Source organism: Mizuhopecten yessoensis, unplaced genomic scaffold, assembly GCF_002113885.1.
Source record: "Mizuhopecten yessoensis strain PY_sf001 unplaced genomic scaffold, ASM211388v2 scaffold716261, whole genome shotgun sequence".
Lineage (NCBI taxonomy): Eukaryota > Metazoa > Mollusca > Bivalvia > Pectinida > Pectinidae > Mizuhopecten > Mizuhopecten yessoensis.
The window spans coordinates 10,138-33,694 of record NW_018480028.1 but is presented as its reverse complement, the minus strand read 5'-3'; the positions used below and the strand labels follow the sequence as shown (position 1 = coordinate 33,694).

The window sequence follows — 23,557 nt, the reverse complement described above, 5'->3', positions numbered from 1 at the left end:
TTTGTCATATGGATCGGAATAAAAGGAGAAAACCCTAAGACACGTTTCTTTTATTATACCTGGAAAATGAGAAAACCCAGCAAGACCGTTCACATTATACTGACAACGGGTGAACCAGTCGCCCCACTCCTAAATTGCTGAGCGTCAAGCAGGAGAAAAAAGCTACCATTTTTACGGTCTCTTGTATGTCTCGGCCAGGGGACAGAGCTCAAAGCCTTCCTTACAGGGGCGAATGCTCAACCAAAGGCCAGAAGTGAGGCATTGTCAAGGGAGACATTAGGAAGAAGAAAGTTGTTTATAAAGAAGAGAAAAGCAGACCACATGGAGGAAGTTGCCATCTAGCAAATGTGCATACCTTCACAAAGTGCCGAGACTACTCAGAGAGGCTGCATATCAGATTGAGAGCAAGAGCGTACCATAAAGGAAGTGGATTATCAACTAGGAATTACTGGAAAAGGAGCCAAAATCAATCTGCATACTCCTGTGTTCAACGCACTTCTGCTACTGTTGACTATATTATGCAGATGGATTGACTTTTCAATTTGTATTTAATCGATCTCCTTATTTCCAGACTCATTTTTTTCCCACTAGAAACTCGATTTCGGAACCTTTCGTATGTGTTGCTGCTATTCACTGTGATAATCTTTTTCATTCTTCCCTTTAGTTATATTGTAAACATATATTGTGTCAGTGGTGAACTGTCTAGTTGCTTTTTACTGACCTGATTAGATGGATTTTTCTTTAAACATAGTCGTCGCAGCCGTTTGATAGCAATCGGTCGACTCCAGATAAGCAACCATGAAACACTAGTATTAAGGACAGAGAGAGTTTCCATTTAGCTACAAATTGGCTAACAATAATGTCAGATTGTGGGTTTCCATAAAAAACAGCAGAGAGAGAGAGAGAGTTTGGTCGAAGGACTAATTAAAGAGCAACGTCTGATAGGTTTCTTTGTTGACGGATTGCAACAGGTCACACCAAATTTAAAGTTGTCATGGATAATCTACAAAACCTCCAGGCTGCTGTTACAAGTGCAATGGTAGTTGGCATAGGGCATGACTGAGCAGCACAGAAGTGTTTCTCCAGTGGCAAAATATTGTATATTAAAAAACGACTATGTATTTGAAATATCAATATTTTCCCCGTTGATTTTTAATGTGCAACCGTGATGTGTTTAACTTGTTGATAACTAATTGAAACCTAGGCATAAATCTGATGGGGAAGAACCACACCGAATAGCGCTTTAAATACAACTTTAATCGTTTACGTTCGTTCATAAAATCTCAGAAACGCCAAGAAAAGACAAGCTATATACCAATAGAAAATGCTAACCAGTCAAAATTCGGTTGTTAACTGTAGCAATCATCTAATAAAAACAGAAGCACACTCAAAATTCTGGTTCTGACATCCCTTCGGCCGATTGAGATTCAGAAGAGGATTTCATTTTGATGGTACATGCTTTACCGAAGCGCTGGATATAAAAGAAAAAACGACGAACACAACACTCAGACAGCAATAATTCAAGTTCATCATCACATGATGAGGGCCATGCTGACATTGAATGTGATGATGACGGCTGAATGTCAATCAGTCAAATTATAAATACATCGTGTCAAAAAAGTAATGAAAAACATAAAGGGACAATCGCGGGCTATCATTGGTGGTATTGAATTAGAATATTGTTAAATATACATAGGTAGCAGTGTACAGTAGCGTACGGTTGCCATGGGTGATATTTTTGTACAATGAATAATCCCCTGTAATATTACATGTATCAAAACTTTAAAAAAAAGCTCTAAAATTGGCATATACATGATGAATTGGACTATGTGGGTTTCACATTTAAAAAATAAATAAATTCGAATTTGGCTTGAAACTTCATTTTTGGCCATTTACGAATCTGTGTCTACACAGCAAAAGCTAGCTTTTCATGTGGTCTATTTTTTTTTGTACTCAGCACATGTGTAAATATTGTGAAAAATCAAGTTGGACGACCTATGCTACAACGTGAGTATCTGTTAATGAGTAGGTGATATTTAATTTAAGACAGGTTTTAAGAAAAAAAAATACTACTTGCGTGGGTCAAATTTTGGGTTAAAAATCATGGTTTTTTTTTTGTTTTTTTTATGTGGTAACCAAATCTGGGGAAATCACTTCCTTAACAAAAAATATTTCTTCTAAAAAACCGTATTCAAAATGAAGTTTATAAATATATATAAATTAAAACTTGTTTTAATGTAATTTATGCAGTCAGACTTCCATGCTTTTACATAACTATTTTTATTTGCGGAAGGAGGTATGTTGGGGTATGAGTGATGCGGTCCGACAGGTTACATGCGCGCATTGATATGTTGCTAAAATTAGATCACTATAAATACAAATGACGCAGCAGCTCCTATTCAGAAGCTGATAAAAGAAGATGGCAGAACAAGGTTCGTACGGTCAAGGTCAATTTTATTTCAACTTGTAAAGTTTTGTATTGTTTTATCTGATCATAGATTTTAGTATATACAAGATAAACTTTATGTACTTGACTGTACGTTGTAATGTCGTCAGTTATCGTTTTGGGTCACAGTTTTATTCGCCGTTTGGATGATAGCCTTACGGGTTCATGGACAAATCTAGGTTTTGACCCGGATCAGTTACAAGTCTTGTGTCTTGGCAAAAGTGGCGGTAAGATTCCTAATCTTTACGCTCGTTGTATTTCTGATACTATTCAACAAGTTCAGCCTTCGGTGGTTTTATTACAAATCGGTGGCAATGACCTAGATTGTGCTGACAATGTGCGGGTTAAGGGCACACTTGTGACTGACCTATTTTCGATAGCCCAGTGGTTAGTTACTGGTTTTGGCATCAAACGTGTGGGGTTCCTACAATTATTATATCGTCGGACAACTCGAGTGACACCTGTGACTANATGGCGGAACAAGGTTCGTACGGTCAAGGTCAATTTTATTTCAACTTGTAAAGTTTTGTATTGTTTTATCTGATCACAGATTTTAGTATATACAAGATAAACTTTATGTACTTGACTGTACGTTGTAATGTCGTCAGTTATCGTTTTGGGTCACAGTTTTATTCGCCGTTTGGATGATAGCCTTACGGGTTCATGGACAAATCTAGGTTTTGACCCGGATCAGTTACAAGTCTTGTGTCTTGGCAAAAGTGGCGGTAAGATTCCTAATCTTGACGCTCGTTTTATTTCTGATACTATTCAACAAGTTCAGCCTTCGGTGGTTTTATTACAAATCGGTGGCAATGACCTAGATTGTGCTGACAATGTGCGGGTTAAGGGCACACTTGTGACTGACCTATTTTCGATAGCCCAGTGGTTAGTTACTGGTTTTGGCATCAAACGTGTGGGGTTCCTAAAATTATTATATCGTCGGACAACTCGAGTGACACCTGTGACTATTTACAATGAAAATGTGGATTTCGTCAATTCTGCCTTAATACAACGCTGTATGGGTTCCACGGTGTGTTTCTTTTGGCGCCATAAGGGGTATCTGAAAATTTGTGTAGGGACGGTGTCCACTTGTCTTCTAAGGGGATGCGCAAGTACATATATTCTGTGCGTGGAGCAGTTTTACATGGCTTAAAATATGCCGCAGCATGAGTTATTTTCTTTCCCCACAAGGTAAGGTCTTGCATATTCATTAGTTTTTTTTATCCTGGTTTGTTTATGTTTACCTTCAACTCGTTCTATTTTGGGATATCTCTGATGTCATAGAGTCGACTGCACATGCGCACTAGCTTATTTCCGCCCAGCTGTTATTGTAAGCAATGCGTGTTCTCTTCGCCTCAAAGAAGATTCTTTTCCTGGTTATTTCACGTGTGACATTGAGGAATCATCAGCAGTAACTAATCGTACGTTACTTTTAGTAAATGTGTTGACACAATTGTGGTAGAGTGTTCTGTTTTGTCATAATTCACGAGTTATTGCTAGCTTTACATGTCGGTCAGTACTTTTGGTTTTGACTTCTGTTGTTTTAACGGTTGATTTATTTGGCCCGTTCAAAATCGGGGTTTGTTTTGCATGTGTACACGCGTGTACCATTGCTATACGATATAATGTACATGGTGTTCGTGCCAAATATTTACATGTGAGTTCACATGTTTTGCTATGAGAGTTCTCATATATACATGTTAGTTAACATGTGTGACTGTGTGTGGTAATGTTTTAGGCTCAAAAGAAAACACCTTGATGATGCATGTTAGTTAACTTGTGTCGTTAAAGCGGTGGTAACATGAGTTTATGTTTCACACTTTTTTGAGCAGTTCTATAGTTCTATGTTTTTACAATGTTTTTCTTTCAATTTTGTTAACCTTTTTGGCATAGTATGGAAGGTTTTGAAAACAATATTCCTATTTTGATTATGACTATTTATATGGTTATTCTGATCTCAATTTTATGCTAACACATGTGTTTACATATTCATAAACTTTCACTTGAAATTACATAAACTTGCTGTTATTATGGGAGTTTCTCCCAATGTTGTCCTATGGGATGTTTACTTTTTCACAAGAATGCTATTATGAGTTTCCTGATTATTAGGAATCCATCTTCTTGGATATCAAAAGGTGCATTCAATGTTTGTTGCAAACATTAGTTCAATGGAATTTTCCGCAGATACTGTTCAATTTATTGTTTTCCAGGTCATGGGGCAGCTCCCATACGGAAAACTAGACGGAGGGCAGCTCTCCAACATAGCATTGTTGGTCGTAGTACAAGACGACGGACGCAGGTCCCGGTCCCTACACCGGCTTTAACCAGTGATGTGGTAGAAACAACACCCACTATACAAGTTTTCAACAACCACCCTTCAGCAACTAGTATACCTGGGCCATCATTCAGAAATGACGCTACCTCCACTACGCCGGGGTCGATTAACCATGCCTTCCCCTCAAGTTCCACTCAACCACCTATGGCAGCTAACCCCAACACAGTCTTACCGTCCACGCAGGAAATAGTGAAAGAATTATTCAATTTAATGAAGGCTGAAGGATATATGGTGCAGGCTCCGGTTGTGCCCACTTTGCCTACAACTACAACAGGGGCACCATCTGGACTTGGTCATAATTCATCACTCGGTATACAGTCCCTTGACATTCAGCGACCGGGACCAGCAGCAGCGACAGGGTCACCAGCTAATTCAGCAACTGATATTATCCCCCCTCATACAAGTGGACATTTCCTGCCTTTGCGTTCTATGGATCCTCTGACCATGCCTGCTACAACACCAACAATGAACATTAATAACCCATTATCACAGGTGTTGTCAAATTTTACGGGTGAGAATGGTTTTGAGACTTGCCACAGCATTTCCCGACCTCTGGACATGCATATTGATACTAAATTAAAAGCCAAAATTTTGGCTGGGGAGTACATTGATTTTGGCCTGTTGCTCCAAAAATCTTCTGATTCGGACCACTTCAAAATTCAGTTCCACAACAATGAATTAGCATTAGTTCCCAAACAAAAATCATCACAGATTAAATCCGTGGAACAATGGCTATCAGCCTTTCATATATTCGTTTCAATTTATGTCCAATCCCACCCCCAGGCTATTTCAGCTCTCATGAAATATGCTGACACTGTACAAACTTTGTCTAGAAGGTCGGGAATTGCTGCGGCTTTGAATTACGATTGTAACTTCCGTCGGTGGCATCAACTTTTCCCTCAAACTTCATGGGGAAATGTTCACTCCGAATTTTATTTGGAGGCTACAGCAATTGGGTTGAGAAGTACCTCCCGCCCAAACTCTTTTCAACAGCCCTTTCAGCAGCCCTTTCATTCCAAATCAACAAGTTGGCCAAAAGGTGTTTGTTGGCCATTCAACAAGTCTGGATCTTGTCGAAAGGGACCACGCTGCAAATTCCCACATGTCTGCTCCAACTGTGGAGGGGGGCATTCCTTTCGGCAATGCAAATTGCAATCCTCCTCCACTCTTCCCCAGGATAACCCCTCAGGCGGTGGAAACAATGGCCAACTCTCAGCCACTAATCCACAACGCCAACAACGTAAACCTCCTCAAAAAATCTAAACTCCCTACTCCTATTAAGGTCCAAGTGTTTCTTACACATTTAGCGGGCTACCCTCAGGATAAATTTCAATTTTTGAAGATGGGTTTTACTGAAGGTTTTTCTTTGCAGTATTATGGTTCTAGGCGATTTCGAACGTCCAAAAATCTCAAATCTGCTCTGGATAACGTTTCGGTTTTGAAACAAAAAATTGAAAAAGAAATTAGTTTAGGTCGCATACAAGGTCCATTTCAGACACCTCCTTTTCCAAATCTTCAGGTATCCCCGTTGGGCCTTGTACCAAAGAAAGAACTCAATGAGTTTCGTGTCATTCATCATCTATCATACCCTCAGGGTACATCTATCAATGATGGCATAAACCCTGAAGATGCCACTGTGGCATATCAGACAATTGATGATGCTGTGCGCCTTGTCAAACATTTTGGGAGAGGTTCACTCATGGCCAAAACTGACATTGAGTCAGCTTTTCGACTTATTCCCATTCATCCTACTGACTATGAGTTGTTGGGTTTCCAGATAGATGACAAGTTTTATTTTGATAAAGTCTTACCTATGGGATGCTCTATCTCTTGCCGTCTGTTTGAGGCATTTAGCTCTGCTATTCATTGGATCATGGAGACAAAATATCAGGTAGCGGGGGTTGTTCATATTTTGGATGATTTCCTTTTTGTAGCCCCACCTGGTAGTTCCAAATGTATGGAAGACTTGGCAAACTTTTTAACTTTTTGTCAACATACCCAAATCCCTATAAAACAAAGCAAAACTGTTAACCCTTGCACACAGTTAACTTTTTTAGGCATAGAGTTGGATAGTTCTAAAATGGAGGCCAGACTTCCTATGGACAAAATCATCAAAATGCGGCAGTTGTTAGATCAGTTTTCTCGGCGCAGGAAAGTCACGCTACGGGAATTACAGTCTTTAATTGGTTTGTTAAATTTTGCCTGTAAAGTTATCTCTCCAGGTCGAACTTTTTTGCGTCGTTTGATCAACTTGACATGTGGCCTTCAAAAACCTCATCACCATGTACGTTTAAGTCGGGAGGCTAGGGCTGACATTGCTGCTTGGAAAGTTTTCATAGACTCCTTTAATGGGGTTTCCATGTTCCTTGATGATCGCTGGGTAACTACACCACAGCTTCAGTTCTTCACTGATGCCAGCAATCGGGGTTTTGGGGCTATTTTCAACACTTCATGGTTGTTTGGGACCTGGCCAGCATCTTTTACCTCCTACCATATTACAGTTAAGGAGTTCTTTGCAATTGTCTTGGCAATTGAAATGTGGGGCCCCTGTCTGCGAAATAGATGTCTATTGTTGTACTGTGACAACATGGCCGTTGTTGATATAATCAACAAACAAACAAGCAAAGATAGCACTCTTATGGCATTAACACGTCGTTTTGTCATTACTTCCTTGCGTTTTAATATTCTTTTTTCAGCACGTCACATCCCTGGCAAAAGTAATATTCTTGCTGACCATCTGTCTCGTTTACAGGTGGTCATGTCGGTATAAACGGAAATGACAAGGTACATGTAGATAAAGCTTCTAAAGCAGCCCATAACCTACAACCAAAAGATAATAAACTGCCCTTTTCTGATTTAAACCTTCTATAACAAATTTGATTAAAACGAATCGGCAAAATGAATGATCTGAAGAATTAAACAGCAAGTTATTTGCAATTAAGCCTAATGTGGGTTTATGTGCAAAAAGTAGAGCAGACTGCAGAGAGGAAATTGTCTTCTCGCGACTCCGCATAGGTCATACATCACACATGGTTACATTTTGCGCAAGGAAGACCAGCCTTATTGTCATGTATGCGATCAACAATTTACTGTCAGGCACTTTATGATTGAATGCGCTGATTTCAAACAAATACATGACAGATTTTATGATGTACCGTCTATGAAAAAATTATTCGATACAGTTTCTGTGCAATTAATATATAACTATCTACACTCTATTGATCTTTACAATAAAAGATGTTATATGGTGCAGCCAATTTGTTCGATATTGATGTACTTTTTTTAAACACTTAGCATATTTTAAGCTATTGGTTTGATGTGTTTATTTTCGTGAATGTCTCGTTTTAAAGTATTGTTTGCCCTAAATGACTTACATAGTCGATGGGCCGTTAAACAATACAAAAACAAAACAAATAGATGACTGGGTAGGTGACTGCTGAAGGAATAATCAAGTGATTGTTTCCATTATCACATAAGAGTGAACACATAAATGTGTGTGATTGAGATTGCCTCACAATTTACTCTGAACCAGATCTTAAATGATTTGTTAACTAGTTCCGAGTACATAACTGTGAGTCAGTTTAGAGATTTAAGCGAAATACTAATCCAAGACGTTCTAATAGCAATAATAGTGTTCGATCGCTGGTCCAACATTTGACCTCGCGAGCATTTTGCAATCGAGACTCCCGTTTAAATTTCAGGAAATATAAATATATAATGTATATATAATATATAATGTATATAATGTATATAACGCCGACAATATATTGCTGTAAACTTGCCAATTTTATTGTCCTTAGAAAATATCCATGCGGCTTTCGGACCACAAGAAGAAGACGAGATTCCAGAGGGACCATAACGCTCGTCATGGCAAAATATCCTTAGTTCTTTGAACGTTTGATATTTTCTCATCATTTCTCTTCTTTTCTCCTATCTGTTGGATCTATAACCTTGTCAACTGTAACGAAAGAACATGTTAAGGATTTAAACAAATTTGACCCCTGTGACTTTGAAAGTTGAACAAGGTCAATACGTTGAACAAACTTTATAGCCTTTCATCTCAGCATGCAACCTGACAAAGTTCACCACCCTAGACCTTCTGTTTATTTCGATTAGGTCATTTAAAGATTTATACACATTTAACCAAACGTTATTTGAATAAATGTCAATGTCATTCAAACAATAACAAATTGATAGCTCTTTATCTGAAGCATGCTACTGGCAAAATAGCACCGCCCAATACTTTATGGCTTTTGCAGAGGAAGCATTTTAAAACCTTGAAAATGAGTTCAGGTCATTAATTAGAACAAGCCGAACAGTTTTTCATTTAACCCCTGTGATCCTGAATACTGGCAAAATATCATCAACCTTTTCGATAACAGAAGAACTTATTTGAAAGTCTTTTTAAGAAAATTGTTACGTTTTTAGGCATCCCACTTCTGACACCAATTTGTTATTAATAGGTCAAGTCGTTCAGTCGGTCTGACAAATGCGAGAGATAAAAACTCAACATTCAAGATTTCATAAGGTTAACTTAAGTTTTATTAACAGGAACTTAATCAATGTACTTGCCAAAAGTTCAAGTGAATACAGCTACATTCAATTGTCTCCAGGAGGGAAAATTATAACCGAAGCAAAGCACTTTTATATAATCCAATTTAAGATCAAATGAAGAAGACCGATATTCCTTTTAATACACTTAGTTAAGACAAACTTACTATAAGTCCGGAAATGTCACTCAAAAGTAATTTAACTGAAAACATCTGAATTTTACACCAATTAGATTAATTCAACAAACTAATACTCTATACACTACAAAATCACTCCATAGAATTCTCTCAAGACTCTCCGTTCTCTTTTCAATCTCCTAAAATCTCCTAATCTCCTCTAACTATCTGTTCGCAACACAACTCCTAATCTCCTCTACCTGTCTGTTCTCAACATAACTCCTAATCTCTCGACAAACTTTTTATCTCTCTCCAAAAACTTCATTCCCCCTCAACAACGTTTTATATTAAAATTTAATGCTAAAAATTTAATTGATTTATCTAAGCACAAACGCTAATATTATATTATATTATTGGTGGGTTAGTTCCTCAGCCTAGCTGAACATATGACTGTCAGAGTTATCTCCCATATAATATTCTCTTTGTTTCTCAGAATTTATGGTAAGAACAATGATGTTTTGTCAAAATAAATTTAAACAATATTTTTTTGTATCTTAATTTATTTTTATTTTTGAAATATGTTTATACTTTACGGAACTTCAATATTTCAATTGATGAAACGTCCAATAGCTGGTGATGTTTCGCGTTGGTAGTGTTCGTTGTTGTTAGATTTCCGAAGCGGCAATTTTAAGCTCAGGGGAAAAGGGTGACCGCCATCCCGGAATTTGTCACTTTTGAATTTTGTTATTAATCGTTATAGTTTGCGTAGTTTTCATTGTGAATTCTTATTATGTAACCTATTACTTAATCATTGTTCACTAGGTTTTGCAAATTCAATATCATTTTATATGTATGAGTTTGTCGTGTTTTCGTTGTCATATTGTGCAGCGATCATGAGTTAGTTATGGTCACTTATTTGGAATCTGATGATAGGCCTATTGTTAGCTCACCGGGTCCGAAGCACCAAGGTGAACTTATGCCATACCGTGTCGTCCGTCGTCCGTCCGTCGTCTGTCGTCCGTACGTCAACAATTTCTTTAAACGACTTCTTCTTAACCACTGATTGGAATTTAACTAAATTTGACTGGAAGAATCCCTGGATGGTGGGGATTCCAAATTGTACAAATGGTGAGGGGCGGTGCCAAAAGAAGGCAATTTGGCTATTTTGCTTTAAGCGACTTCTTCTCTGCAACTAAGATAAAGATATCAACCATATTTAACTGGAAGCACCCCTAGGTAGAATAGATTCAAAATTGTACAAATGATTGGGTTGACCCCCCAGGGGGCTGAGGGGCGGGGCCAAAAGGGGGCAAATCGGCTATATTGCTTTAAGCGTCTTCTTCTCTGGAACTAAAAGATGGATTTCTCCTACCCTTCACAGGTGTCCGCCGTTTCGGCCGGGAAAGATCCCCTAGAGGGAGACAGCATCGTGCTGATTAGCACGTGTTCAACTGTGAAGTCATTAAAACGCGTCACCGGTAATTGTGACGTCATCAAAAGTGAATGACGATATTCATACGCCACATGTGTTTTTGTTTACACTACTGTCGGTGGAGTTGTGACTAAAGTAATGGGATGGGAGAAACATAATCATCCCCTACGTTAAGGGTGTAACAGAGAAATCTCGAACCCTCGGGGTGATTTTTTTGGTTGTCTGACCCGTGGCTCTATTGATAATAAATTCAATGTCACCAATCTGATGGCCATTTTCATTCATAATTTTGTCCAAAGTTTTGCTTGTTATGAGTGCAGGGGCATAACGATATGTCCTTATGTAGGTACGACACTAAAGAACTCCCCTTTAAGTCAATGAATCACGACACGGCCAGAGTATTACCATCACCAGGTAGCTTAGACGGCTAGATCGATAGTTTAATGATAAGAAGTCTTAAGTACAAAATTTGGTCAGGCTCTGTGCTGCTGTAACGCTGGTGTTTATGTATTTAATCATTTATAATTGATTCATTCATTTATTTTTTACAAAAATGAATGACTTGATCCCTAATTATGCAAAAAAAGAAAGTTTACCTGTTGTAGTAGTGGATCGCATATAATAAATTTACAATGTACCTCGTCTGACATGAAAATGTTCATTTCTTCTCACTGCATATTTCCGGACACTTCTATGTCTGTGACCATGGATGAGTAATTAAGGATAGCATTAAGAGTGAAAAATAGAGTTTGTCGAGTAGTAGATTTCAGGCACGTTATTCTATTGGTATTGGTCTCATTTACATTTAACAACCATTGGTTCGAGGACTGCTGTTGCACAAATGTTTTTCTCTTCCGGCGTTCAACTAGAATGTTAAATATTTAAAGTACAAATCCCATCTAATCCAGTCGGATAATCCGTTGATTAAGGCACAATATTGATATCGGAATGTGAAGAACGTTTTTCTGTACAACATAGGGAGCATTTCTAGTAACGTTGCGTGTATTTCTTTTTCATACTTTTCTTTCGCCCAAATTGTTGTAAACTTCGAAACCATAAACACAGCTTTAGTATAAAACGAAGGGGATTCTATTGGATTGCAAGATGATAAATAAATAAATAAATCATATTAAAAATCCTCCATCGGCTTTTCTGCATTTTATGCGTCGGAACAACAATCGAAATATCGATTACAGAGTTCGTCACAGTTACAGAAAAACGTTTATCCTGACTACATCGGATAGAGATCGGTATATCATCCTAACCAATCACCCAATATTACGGATGTGTTCTCTCGTGCGTCGATGACATCTGACTTGACTTGTAGGAATAACCAGATCACGGAAAATCTGTAAAAAAAATGCATAAATACAAAATACATGCCTGATATGTGTTTTAATTCATGTGGCATCAATGACTCCTTGATCAATCTTTCAGCAGCTCGACATATTTTCCTATCCAGCTTCTCATATCATCAACAGACGTTTTGTCACTATTGTCATGTTCAGAGTACCAAGCTGTTGTCCATTGAACTATCAAACTGTTTTTATAGAGTTCGCGGAGGTATACTGTACAGATTTTGATCCCTAGTCCCGAAAAGGGGCACAATCCATCAGTAGTCTGCCATCGCTTTTGATGTTTCTATTTTGTATGAAATATCAAACCCTAAGGCACAACGTTTTAAGGATGCATCCTGATGTTTCAAATATCGTGTTGATCTACTGTTACAAACAAACAAACAAAATACAAAATATGATCAACTTTTAAAGGAAACCTGCATCTGAAAAATGTGTAAAAATCGAGTTGCCTACTATTTTTTGTTCTTTTCTTAAAATATGTCCATTTCGGCAGCCATTGTGAATGTACCAAGAAATGTAAATTTCTAAGCAATGTTCGAAGCTCCCTTTGTTTTACATTAGATCCATCCTTCTAAGTACCTTTTTGCAATGTTAAACTGTAGGGAGCTGATTTTTTGCTGTACATGTAACAAATGTTCAATATTGTAAAAATTATTTGCAACAAAGAAAAATATATAATATTGGTATTTCATTATCTATTTAGTAAACCTAAAACACTTTTGAATTTTAATCGCACACTAACCCTTATTTTTCGGCTGTAATAGGAAGAAAAACACATTTTCTTTTGATCAATATATTATTTAAAAAAATATTGCAAATTTTGTATCACCAACCTCAAATCTGCAAAGTAATGGTAAAAACAACGGGTATTTTTTGCATTTAAAAGTAAGGGGTAGGGTTAACCTAAATTGGTATTTCTGAGGAAAAAGTATAAGAAAAGCAAACGTTTTGGTAACAGGCAAGTCTGCTTTGCTTACATTGTATCTGCGTGTACAGTACGTACATGTATATGACCATTCATCTACACAGGTGACAAGGTCGCTTCAAAACGATTTTGGTATATGATGCTGTAAGATAAATGGATAACCATTTCATTATGGCTGCAAAATGGCAGCATAATTAAATCAGCAAAGATACAAGATTAAATACGAAATCGTATTTATTCAAAGGCCATTCTATATATATATATATCATCCACGATATCTATCTAACAACTGTGCGATAGCTGCGCACGCTACTATCGCACAGTATTTCACCGACCGCACACCGTGAAAACACCGTGCAAACATCGTGTAACGTTGTATATTCCAAAAACTGTAATAAGACATTTCTTTTAACACGAGAATCAAAAACTTAGTAGCATGACTCCAGCCAATTTCTAGCTGCTACATCTCGTATATAATAACTGTTGTCATTGTATCTTGATGCAGATTGATTTTTTCCTTAGCACCTTTCTGAAAACCAAAGCATCAAATGAACATAATTTGAATCCGATGACTTAATTTCTTTATCATCTTTAAAACCAGTAGAATGCACTTCCACTGAGTAAGCCGTATTTGGGGTTTCAAAATGTCAAAAATATAATAGTAAGAATATGAAAATGTGTTGAAAGTAGATCGTTAAATATAATTCCAATTCATTTGAGATGTAACACATTTGATTGGTCAATCAAAATAATTTTCGACAGTATAACCACGATTTACCGTTCACGAATTTCTTATTTTCTTATCTGACGTCACCAATCCACGGCAGAGCGACCAGAATTTGATTCGAAGAAAACACTTGAACATATTTTAAAATCGTCGTTTCTTTTAGTTTTGTGGCTTATTTGAATTAGAATGAGGATAAGCCTACTGTAGTTTGAGATTTGCGGCGGTATATCGTGATTATAAGGCTCTGATATTCACTTAAAGAGGATACGGCGTATCTATGTTGTATATGACTGTTTGTTGTTATTTGCCATTTTATGTGTTTGTTTGTTAATCTGTTTTATGTATACACATGAATTTGCACAGATCAATTTATTATACATTCTACCACCTTTATGCGATGTAACGACACTCTTATTTTCAAACAGACCAAGGCTCTTTCATCCCCCCCCCCTTACACACATTTCATTTTTCTTCAAGGGTGTCCTGATTGTGATGGACTAAGAAACAGAGAGTTACTTAATGATGTACAGTTATTTATTAGTAAATCCAGGCGTTTTAACCTCTATATGATCAAACCAGTCATGACTTTATACTTTTATATTCCTATTTCAATTATACTCCACAAATAAGTAAAATTTCTGGAAAATATCCTTTTTCTACTTTACCTACATTTCTATAAACGGTATTCATCTACGGACATAGGTTTTCAGTTGAGCATATTTGTTTGTTGTAAGATTTGTTAAATCTGTCTTGTTTTACAGTTTCTATCCCAAACTATGAATTGCATATAGACTAGCTATCTGTTTGCATTTAAAATTACAATAACTTAACAGTTTTGGCAACTGTGACCTGTGCATATATTAGCACATGCACTTTTGGTCAATGTCTGCCAATAACTGTGTGATTTGATAGCTATATAACTTATATAAAATGTTATAAAGTGAGAAGTGTGAATGTATTTCTATTTCAGTTATGTTAATTGAGAAGGAGTTACATCCCTTTAACTTTTGTGTTTATAATTTTTCATTTCAAAATTGACGTATCAATTAAATAAGAATCCAAAATTACAGAATCCATTACTTTAGCCACCGTCGGAGAGAATTTATATAGGCTTTGCCTGTTATTCCATCCTATTGACTTGCAACAGCTTTGTCAATAATTTTGTTGAAATGAAATAAGGCTAGGAGATTAATCACCGTGTTCACTTATTACTCTATCATACGTGTAACTTCTATCGGCATGTCCGTTGGTTGAAGTGGGCCATCTCCTGGTATAAGGCACTGCCATCCTTTTTCAAATCAAACAGGATACCGATCATTAATTGGGTCAAGTAAAGGAAGACGACATCAAATGATGTATATACTTACATCGGCGCGCGTAGTTGTACACTTGTGCCTTATATGCGTGCTAGAGAAGGATTGGAAAACATGGGCCGTCACAAGATCCTACTTATAGCTGTTTTACTTATCCTTCTTACATGTCTTACATGTATTGTTCATCGATGTGCCGCTCAAAAGCCGAATGGAGAGCAAATATCCGGTAAATTATTCTTACATATATACGCATGGGTTTGAAAATGAGAATATTCTGTGTAGATAGATGAGATAGATATCAGCAATATTTGGTTGGAAGCATCCTTAAGTGGCATGGGTACACAATTGTACAAATGATGGGGCTTACCACAGGGGGCTCAGGGGCGGGGCCAAAAAAGCTAATTTGGCTATATTGCTTTAAGCTACTTCTCTCTTGAACTAAGTGATGGAACCAACCAAATTTAGTTGAAAGCATCCTTGCGTGGTGGGGATTCCAAATTGTACAAATGGTGGGAACACCCCCAGGGGCTGAGGGCGGGGCCAAAAAGTGTAATTTGGCTTTATATCGGTTTAAGCGACTTCTTCTCTTGAACTAAGTGACGGAATCAACAATATTTGGTTGAAATCATCCCTAAGTGGTGGGGATTCAAAATTGTTCAAATGGTGGAGTTGACCCCTAGCAGGCTGAGGGGCGGGGCCAAATATTTGACAGGATCCCTAGGTGGTGGCGATTTAAACCAGTACAAATGGTGGGAATGACTCCCCAGGGGGCTGAGGGCGGGTTTAATTTTGCTATATATTGCTTTAAGCGACTTCTTCTGTAGATGTGAGATAAATATTAACAATATTTGGTTGGAAGCATTCATGGGAGGTTGGGAATAAAATGTACAAATGGAGGGGCGGCACCAACAAGGGTTATTTGGCTGTATTGCTTTAAGCAACTTTTTATCTAAAATAAACGATGGATATCAATTCATATTTGACTGGTAGCATCCCTAGGTGGCGGGGATTCAAAATTGTACAAATGAGTGGGGCTGAGGGACGGGGCCAAACATTATTATTCGGCTATTTTGCTTTAAGTTACTTTTCTGGATTAACATTGATAAATATCAACTATATTTTGTTGGAAGCATACCTAGGTGAAGGACAAATAGACAGGCTTACTCCCCGGGCTAAAGGCGGGGCCAAACAAAGTTATAACTTGGAAAAAAATTGAGATCCCGACCCTAGAATCATATATATATATAGTGCTTCCAGGATTGCACTGGGGTCTTTTCCCAACTTTGGAGACTTAGTCCCCTGAAACGGTCGAGAACCTCACCCCAAAACAAAATATACAATTGCTGAACATAAAAAACAAACACCATCATAACCTCTTATGTGTTGATGGGCCGTTAAGAATATAATAATAATAATAATAATAATAATAATAACACCATCATGATTTTAACATTGACCCGTGGGTCTGGTCACACCCCTAGGGACCTAGTTTCTGAGTCAGTTGAGATCCCTGCCCTATAATCATATATACAATTGCTGAGCATAATGAGACGAATGCACATATGCTTCCAGGATGGCCCGGGGTCTGCCCCACCCTTGGACACTTAACCTCTGTGTAATAACTTTAAAACGATTGAAATCGCCACCCAAAACTATATATACAGTTGCTGGGCATAAAGAGGTTTTGTTTGGTTTGGTTTAGTATTATTAAACGTCCTATCAACAGCTATGGTCATTTAGGGACGGCCTACCCTGTGTGCAAGATGCATGCGTGTAGTGTATGCGTGTTTGTTTTGGGAGGCTGCGATATGTTCGTGTTTGTCTCCTTGTGATAGCGCGGAACTGATGCCGACTTGATAGTGCTACCTCACTAAAACATACTGCCGAAGACACCCAGCAGGACACCTCCCGCCCGGTCACATTATAGTGACAATGGGCGAACCAGTCGTCCCACTCCTAACTTGCTGAGTGTTAAGCAGGAGTAGAAACTACCATTTTTACAGACTCTGTTATGTCTTGGCAAGGGGACAGAACTAAAGCCTTTCTCACAGGGGCGAACGCTAAACTAAAAGCTAAAAGTGAGGCGTTGTCAAGGAAGACATTAGGAAGAAGAAATTTGTTTAGAAAAAAGAGAAAAGATAAGATCCCAAATTGAGTCGCCTCTTACGATCATGCAATGGGGACAGCAGGTACAATTGTACGCCCCACCTGCAGGGACTGGGCATAAAAAGACAAAAACAGTCATGATATTATAATTAACCCCGCGGTCTGCCCCACCCTTGCAGAGTCATAACCCCAGAGTCATAATTTGAAACGGTTGAGATCCCGACACCAAAATTATATATACAATTGTTGGCATAAACATACGAATGCATTCATAATATCATAATTGACCCTGGGCAGTTTTGCAAATAATTTCACACACACATGCTAATTCCATTTAACCTGTTACCACAGATTCACTTTGGCTGTACTACAAAAAAGTCACTTGGAAGGAAGCATTTGTGTCTTGTCAGAATATGGCAGCTTCTCTTGCCGAACCAGTTACAATTGGCGAAAACTTCGCTCTTCGGAGGGGCAGGGTCTGGGTAGGTCAATACCAGTATACCACTCCATGGATGTATCCCACTGGTAAGTTCATCTACGTAAAAACTGAAACTCTATTGTCAAGAAGTTGTGGTCAGTTAGCGCACTGAATTACACTTTGACGACCGGGTTCCGATTTTCGAAGGTACAAATGTTTTTGTCCCTGCCCATGTGGATTATCTCAGGGATTCAACGACATCAGGCTATTGTTCTGGCCAACGAGAGTGACTTGCATATGTTGACAAAGATTGTTTCGTAATTGTTGTAATACTAATAATAAGAGGTTTGTCTGGTCCCTTTAGACGTGCTACTAATTGATCTAAGATACAAATTTTTTATTTTTGCATATTTGGTGCATACAGGTGTATTACAACACCACGAAGAATATTCCTAGACTCCAATGTCCGAACTACGAACTACACACAACGATCTGCTGTAGGACAAACTAACAAAAACATAATTTCAAAAGATACAGGTTGATGAAGGCTATGGACTAGTTTTCTGGTCGCCATCCGGATATCAAAGAGAAATAAGCTTATTCTGTGACATGGCGGTCGATGTGTTTGGTTATGCCCATATAGTGCCTTGTGTGTGTTGTATAATACCTGATTTTTCGATGTGAGGACATCGCATAACTCCGATCTATATTTGCATATACAGTGGGTGTTATCGATGAAGGAGAAGATTCTTACCTTTCCTGTTGATATCTGGCTCAAAATTAAAAAAAAGAAAGCCGCCAAGACCATAACTCTTATTTGCAATTATGTTCGATTTTTATCAAGTTTGATGAGTAGGTATGTCATAGACATGTGGTCTCTGCTGTGATTCCGATTTCATCGGTTACGACAGACGGGCTGGTTTGTTAGTCTGTGTTATGGTCACAGAGTAGTAAGTACTTGTTATTAGCCTGGCTTATTAGTCGAAATATTGATTTTGTCAGACAAGTTTGTTTCGCAGATGTATCTTGGCATGACGAACGTTTCGGAAACTTCCATTTGAATGCCAAATAAAATTGTAACATCAACTTGTTTTTGATTGGTCAAAATAAAGGTATAGTTTGATTTAGACACACTTTGGTATGGTTGTGCAAACTTTAACGCGACATCTGTTTTGACTATAAACAAGATGATCGCCATGACGGACTTGGTTCTCATAGATCGAAATTTAAAAATCAATGTCTGGTTTCATGTGTTACTGTGGTACGTTGGTGTGTTTTGGCATTGCAAGCTCATTCCAAAGCATGTTATACAACTATGGATGCAGTTTAGGGAATCTTGTAATCGTCCCCTTTACAATAAGAACATGTTTATTGTACTTTTTCCGCCAGATTATTTCAAGAAATGTCCGTAGACAATACTAACCGGATCCTAGTTAAAGTGTACCCTGAAGGTTTTGCTATATCAAGCTATGAAAGTACTTCATATTAGGTAGGTGACTCAGTTTCCGAGATATTGTGATTTATCTGAAAAGCACACATTTGGCTCAGCGGCGAACGCCTCGATATGGGTAGCCCACATCTGTGTCGTCACAAGTTCAACGCTGTCAAAACAGCCCTATGGAAATATATCGGGAAGCTTCGATCGTGCGTTCTATATGTGAGCTTTTTAGCTACGTATATGATATATTCCGTCGCCACTTACTTGTGTAGATAATATTTAAAGACTTAATACATATAAATGATTTGTTTTTACAATTTTAGTGATGAAATGAGTTCCTCCTGAGGAGGTGTGTTGGATGCTATCTAAATGAATATGTTTTTTTTTTTACATCATTGGTTAAACTAGTAACTGTAAATGATATACCTTTTTTTATTACCTTTTGATCTTTAGAAAATTTGAGGAACACCTTTACAACACAAAACAATTGATTAAAAATGGAGTCAACTTAACGTAGGCGGTGCGGTGCGCATGCCTTTCTTTACAATATGTAGATATACGATTGGAATTGACAAAAATGATTCGGTACAATAATGTATAGTCAAAATGAGCATCCCGTGTTTTTTCACTCCCAGTCATAAAACTTGAAATGTTTTTATTCTTTATGCAATCCAAGAAATTTAGCACATGATAAATATACACGCCACTTCTAAGAATATTGCAGAGGGAAAACCTGTCTGTTCAAGACTCACAAAGATTATTAATTTGTCAATGAACCACCTGATCAGATATATAATGTGCATAGCATGGTCCAGCATTATTTGCTTCGTTTCTGACTTTCATCTGTCGAGTGATGCAGTTGTACTGATTGTGGTTTCCATATAATGTGACTCTGTGACAGTACTTACGCAATTCATTTATTTATATTTTTATTGAAATTGATCCTTAAACCAGAGACGTAATATATACGTCTCTGCTGTTTCTACATCAATTGCAATCTACATACTATCTTCAGGTACCCCTTGCCCACCTGCTGACACCCTTTTGATGTCATACCTGTACACAGGTATATATGTATGTCTTGGGCCTCCTGCTGTCAGCACTGGACACAGGTGTTTAGTGTTATTTACCTGTACACATTTCACACCTAAGTATGCCAAGAGAGTGGATTGAGATGATTTGCATTATTTAACCAAGATGTTAAATTATAACTTCACTTTGTGTATGCTACATGTATAGGGAGAAACAAAAATGTTTGAATCTCATAATTCAATTATATTTTCGAGATAAATGTAATCACGGAAGTAGATTATGAAAGTCCGTGATCTAATTTAGCACCACATACATAGGTACTGTATGGTATACAATTAAATGTGGAACTGTCGGTATTTTGCTGTAAGGAAGACACAATGTCGTCGACTTGTCATTACTAAAAATATTGACAATCAAAAAAGCAGACACCAACGTTGAAGTTATTTTGTAAACATTTTTCACCGATATATTTCCGTATTTTTGGACCGTTAAGGTACCACAGTATATAACTTGGCAATATAAATATTCCGGCACAGAAAGTGGTCACGAGATAGTGCTGTTCAATGACGAAATGATTGGAAAAGTTCTCAATGTAGAGCAGATACATATAAAGTATATATGTCTCTGTGTAGAGTTAAGAAACTGATTGCAAACTGACTTTCCAGCTATAATTAAGAAATATCTTTGATCGACAACATTGAGACTATTTCTGTTTAATTTTCCCTCAAACTCGTTCATTCGAAAAAAATCTTATCAATATCTCGATATTGTGATGACTGATTTTTATGCTGTTTTCGACATTTTTGTGCTTGGATCATATATAATTATGATACATTCATTTCCATTTTCGTTCATGATACACTTTAAAACCTCGCATAAGTATGAGCAGATCGTATTTCTGTTTCTAATTGTACATTTCTGCTAGTCATTGAACAAGATGGCTGCCGGGTTTTTTTTCTTCCGTTTTTTTTAACAATCAGAAAATAATGACTAGAATAAGCAGTTGTGGATAAATAAGTAAATACATCGTGTAAATCAATAAACTGAAATGAACAATATTAACATGTAACCGCATCGTAAGATATTTGTGCGATATTAACATTTCTGTTTGCGGCTTTGGTGCTTCTAAAATATTACACTTTAAGTCGTGTGATTTCAAAACTCGTTTAATAAAGTTATAATCTGCCAATACAATTTCTACGAAAACCTCGAAAATTCCCAATTTGAAGTATGTTATACATTGTTTCTTTTTCCGTGCTAAAAATTAACTTGCCTTACTTTATTACAAAAGCTTATTTGATGCGAAGACGTCTTAAGATGAGATGCATAAACGTCAAGTCAGGTAACAACGTTAAATTAAATATATACCAAACAACCAATGTAAACGTAAAAAGGGCTCAAAGTCAATAGAAACACAACACAAATCAATGAAAACCCGCCCCTGAATTTAATTATTAAATATGGAAAAGTTAATTACTAGTTTGTTGTATTTATTTATTCAGGGTGCTTCAGCGTTGATAATGAAAATTTCACGAGGATTGAAAACAATGATATTGTCTCATGTAAGCAGAGGTGTGGGCATTCCGACATTATGCTGCAGGTAAGTACATATTATTGAGGTATCATTGTTTGACTCTGACCCTCCTTATAGGGTGCTTATTGTGATATCACAAGGAAAGAGGCATGCCATAATCAGCCAGGCTGATTTTCTATAAGATTTCAGATACCATACAGTATTTCCGTAAAAGACATGATTAAATTGTCTGAATATGCCTCATTGAGACAGGGGACATATATATCACATCAGTCTGCTGAAGGTACCGAAAATTATACTGTCTTTTAGAAGTAAAAAAAAAATGAAAGCCAATTCCTAGTTTATTTCCTCCATCTCCTGGTATTTACATCACCGCACCCTGTACTCTGCGACATTTGCTGTTATCCACGACATGTATCGTAAGAGGCGACTCATGCGTAAAACCCTGCAGAATTTGCGACTAAATTTCAGATATTATCTTTTCTCTTTCTAAACAACTTTCTTTATCCTAATGTCTTCCTTGACAATGCCTCACTTTGGCCTTTAGTTGAATGTTCGCCCCTGTGAGGAAGGCTGAGGGTTCTGTCCCCTGGCCGAGACATACCAGAGTCTGTAAAAATGGTAGTTTCTACTCCTGCTTAACGCTCAGCAATTTAGGAGTGGGGCGACTAGTTCGCCCGTTGTCAGTATAATGTGACCGGGCGGGAGGTGTCCTGCTGGGTGTCTTCGGCAGTATGTTTCAGTGAGGTAGCGCTATAAAGTCGGCATCAGTTCCGCGCTATCACAAGGAGGAAACACGAACATATCGTAGCTTCCCACAACACACACGCATATACTTCTTGCATACATCTTGCGCACAGGGAAGGCTGTCCTTAGATGACCATAGCTGTTGATAGGACGTTTAATAATACTAAACCCAACCAAACCTGCACCCAACACTCCTATAACTGCACCCCTATACCCGCTCCAGGCATCATGCGAACCGCTCACCTGCACTCCGCACACACAATGAAAGAGTATCCTATTTGTTACAGATACACAAGTGCCTATGTGTGAATACAGCTCCGGACATCGATGCTCGAAAACCACGTTCATACTGTAACGTTAGATGTCCTGGTAACCCCAGTGAGATTTGCGGAGGGAGTGATGTCTATCTACACTACACAACATGTAAGATATGCTATAGCTATAACATTGTTCAAATTTAGCAAATTTTCATTGAATAGGTATATTTCACAGCATTCTGAGACTTGCTCTCGTAAATCATAATTTATTTTGGAAAGATGGAGTAAATCCCTCTAAATAATGTTTAAAACTGATAAAAATATGGAAATTATTTATTCCTATAAAAGAATGATAAAATGAGTGAGACCGAAAAATAAATGGTAGTGTTATATTGGAAAATTATAATTCATATATGTTAAAAGCAAGATTATTTTGTATGTTATTGTGGCAACGTAATTTATATCAAAGTACATGTTTGAGTGTACGCAAATTGATTGTTTATAAGTTATTTTTCTTTTAATCTGGACTTTAGTAAGTCAAGTCTATTGTATTGGTAATTGTAACAATGAATGGCCCAAAACATATCGTATTATGCAGAAATCACCAATAGTAATGCAAATCGTCCAGCTTTTCTAAAAAAATAAGGGTAGGCCCACGTTTACAAGGAATCATCTTACAAGGTTCGAAGAGCTTATGATAAAACCATTAAACGGTACTAATCTAGAACAACTGTGCGGCTTTTGAACACATTTGCTTTGAAGCATCGTTAGGTAGATAGGGTTCAATGGTTTATAAACGGAGGGTGTGGGTGTGCTAATCAG

General features: G+C 37.5%; 2 protein-coding genes across 2 annotated transcripts; both read left to right on the top strand.

The window, feature by feature from the left end:
- The first annotated feature begins 3,701 nt into the window (after window positions 1-3,701).
- On the top strand, window positions 3,702-7,313 carry LOC110442413. Its single transcript, XM_021486009.1, has 2 exons — window positions 3,702-3,867; window positions 4,657-7,313. Exon 2 carries the CDS (start codon window positions 4,926-4,928, stop codon window positions 6,042-6,044), a length of 1,119 nt encoding a protein of 372 aa, XP_021341684.1. The 5' UTR covers window positions 3,702-3,867; window positions 4,657-4,925; the 3' UTR covers window positions 6,045-7,313.
- Window positions 7,314-15,415: 8,102 nt separating this feature from the next.
- Window positions 15,416-22,901, top strand: LOC110442414 (putative tyrosine-protein kinase Wsck; the record flags this gene model as incomplete). The annotated part of the gene is made up of 4 exons (XM_021486010.1): window positions 15,416-15,429; window positions 17,661-17,834; window positions 21,700-21,797; window positions 22,766-22,901. Coding segments are annotated over exons 2-4 (346 nt in total), but the record flags the coding sequence as incomplete, so codon positions are not given.
- Window positions 22,902-23,557: the final 656 nt, after the last annotated feature.

Excerpts from the sequence above, each read along its gene's own strand:
- LOC110442413 (XM_021486009.1), top strand. The coding sequence starts at position 4,926 with ATGGCAGCTAACCCCAACACAGTCTTACCGTCCACGCAGGAAATAGTG.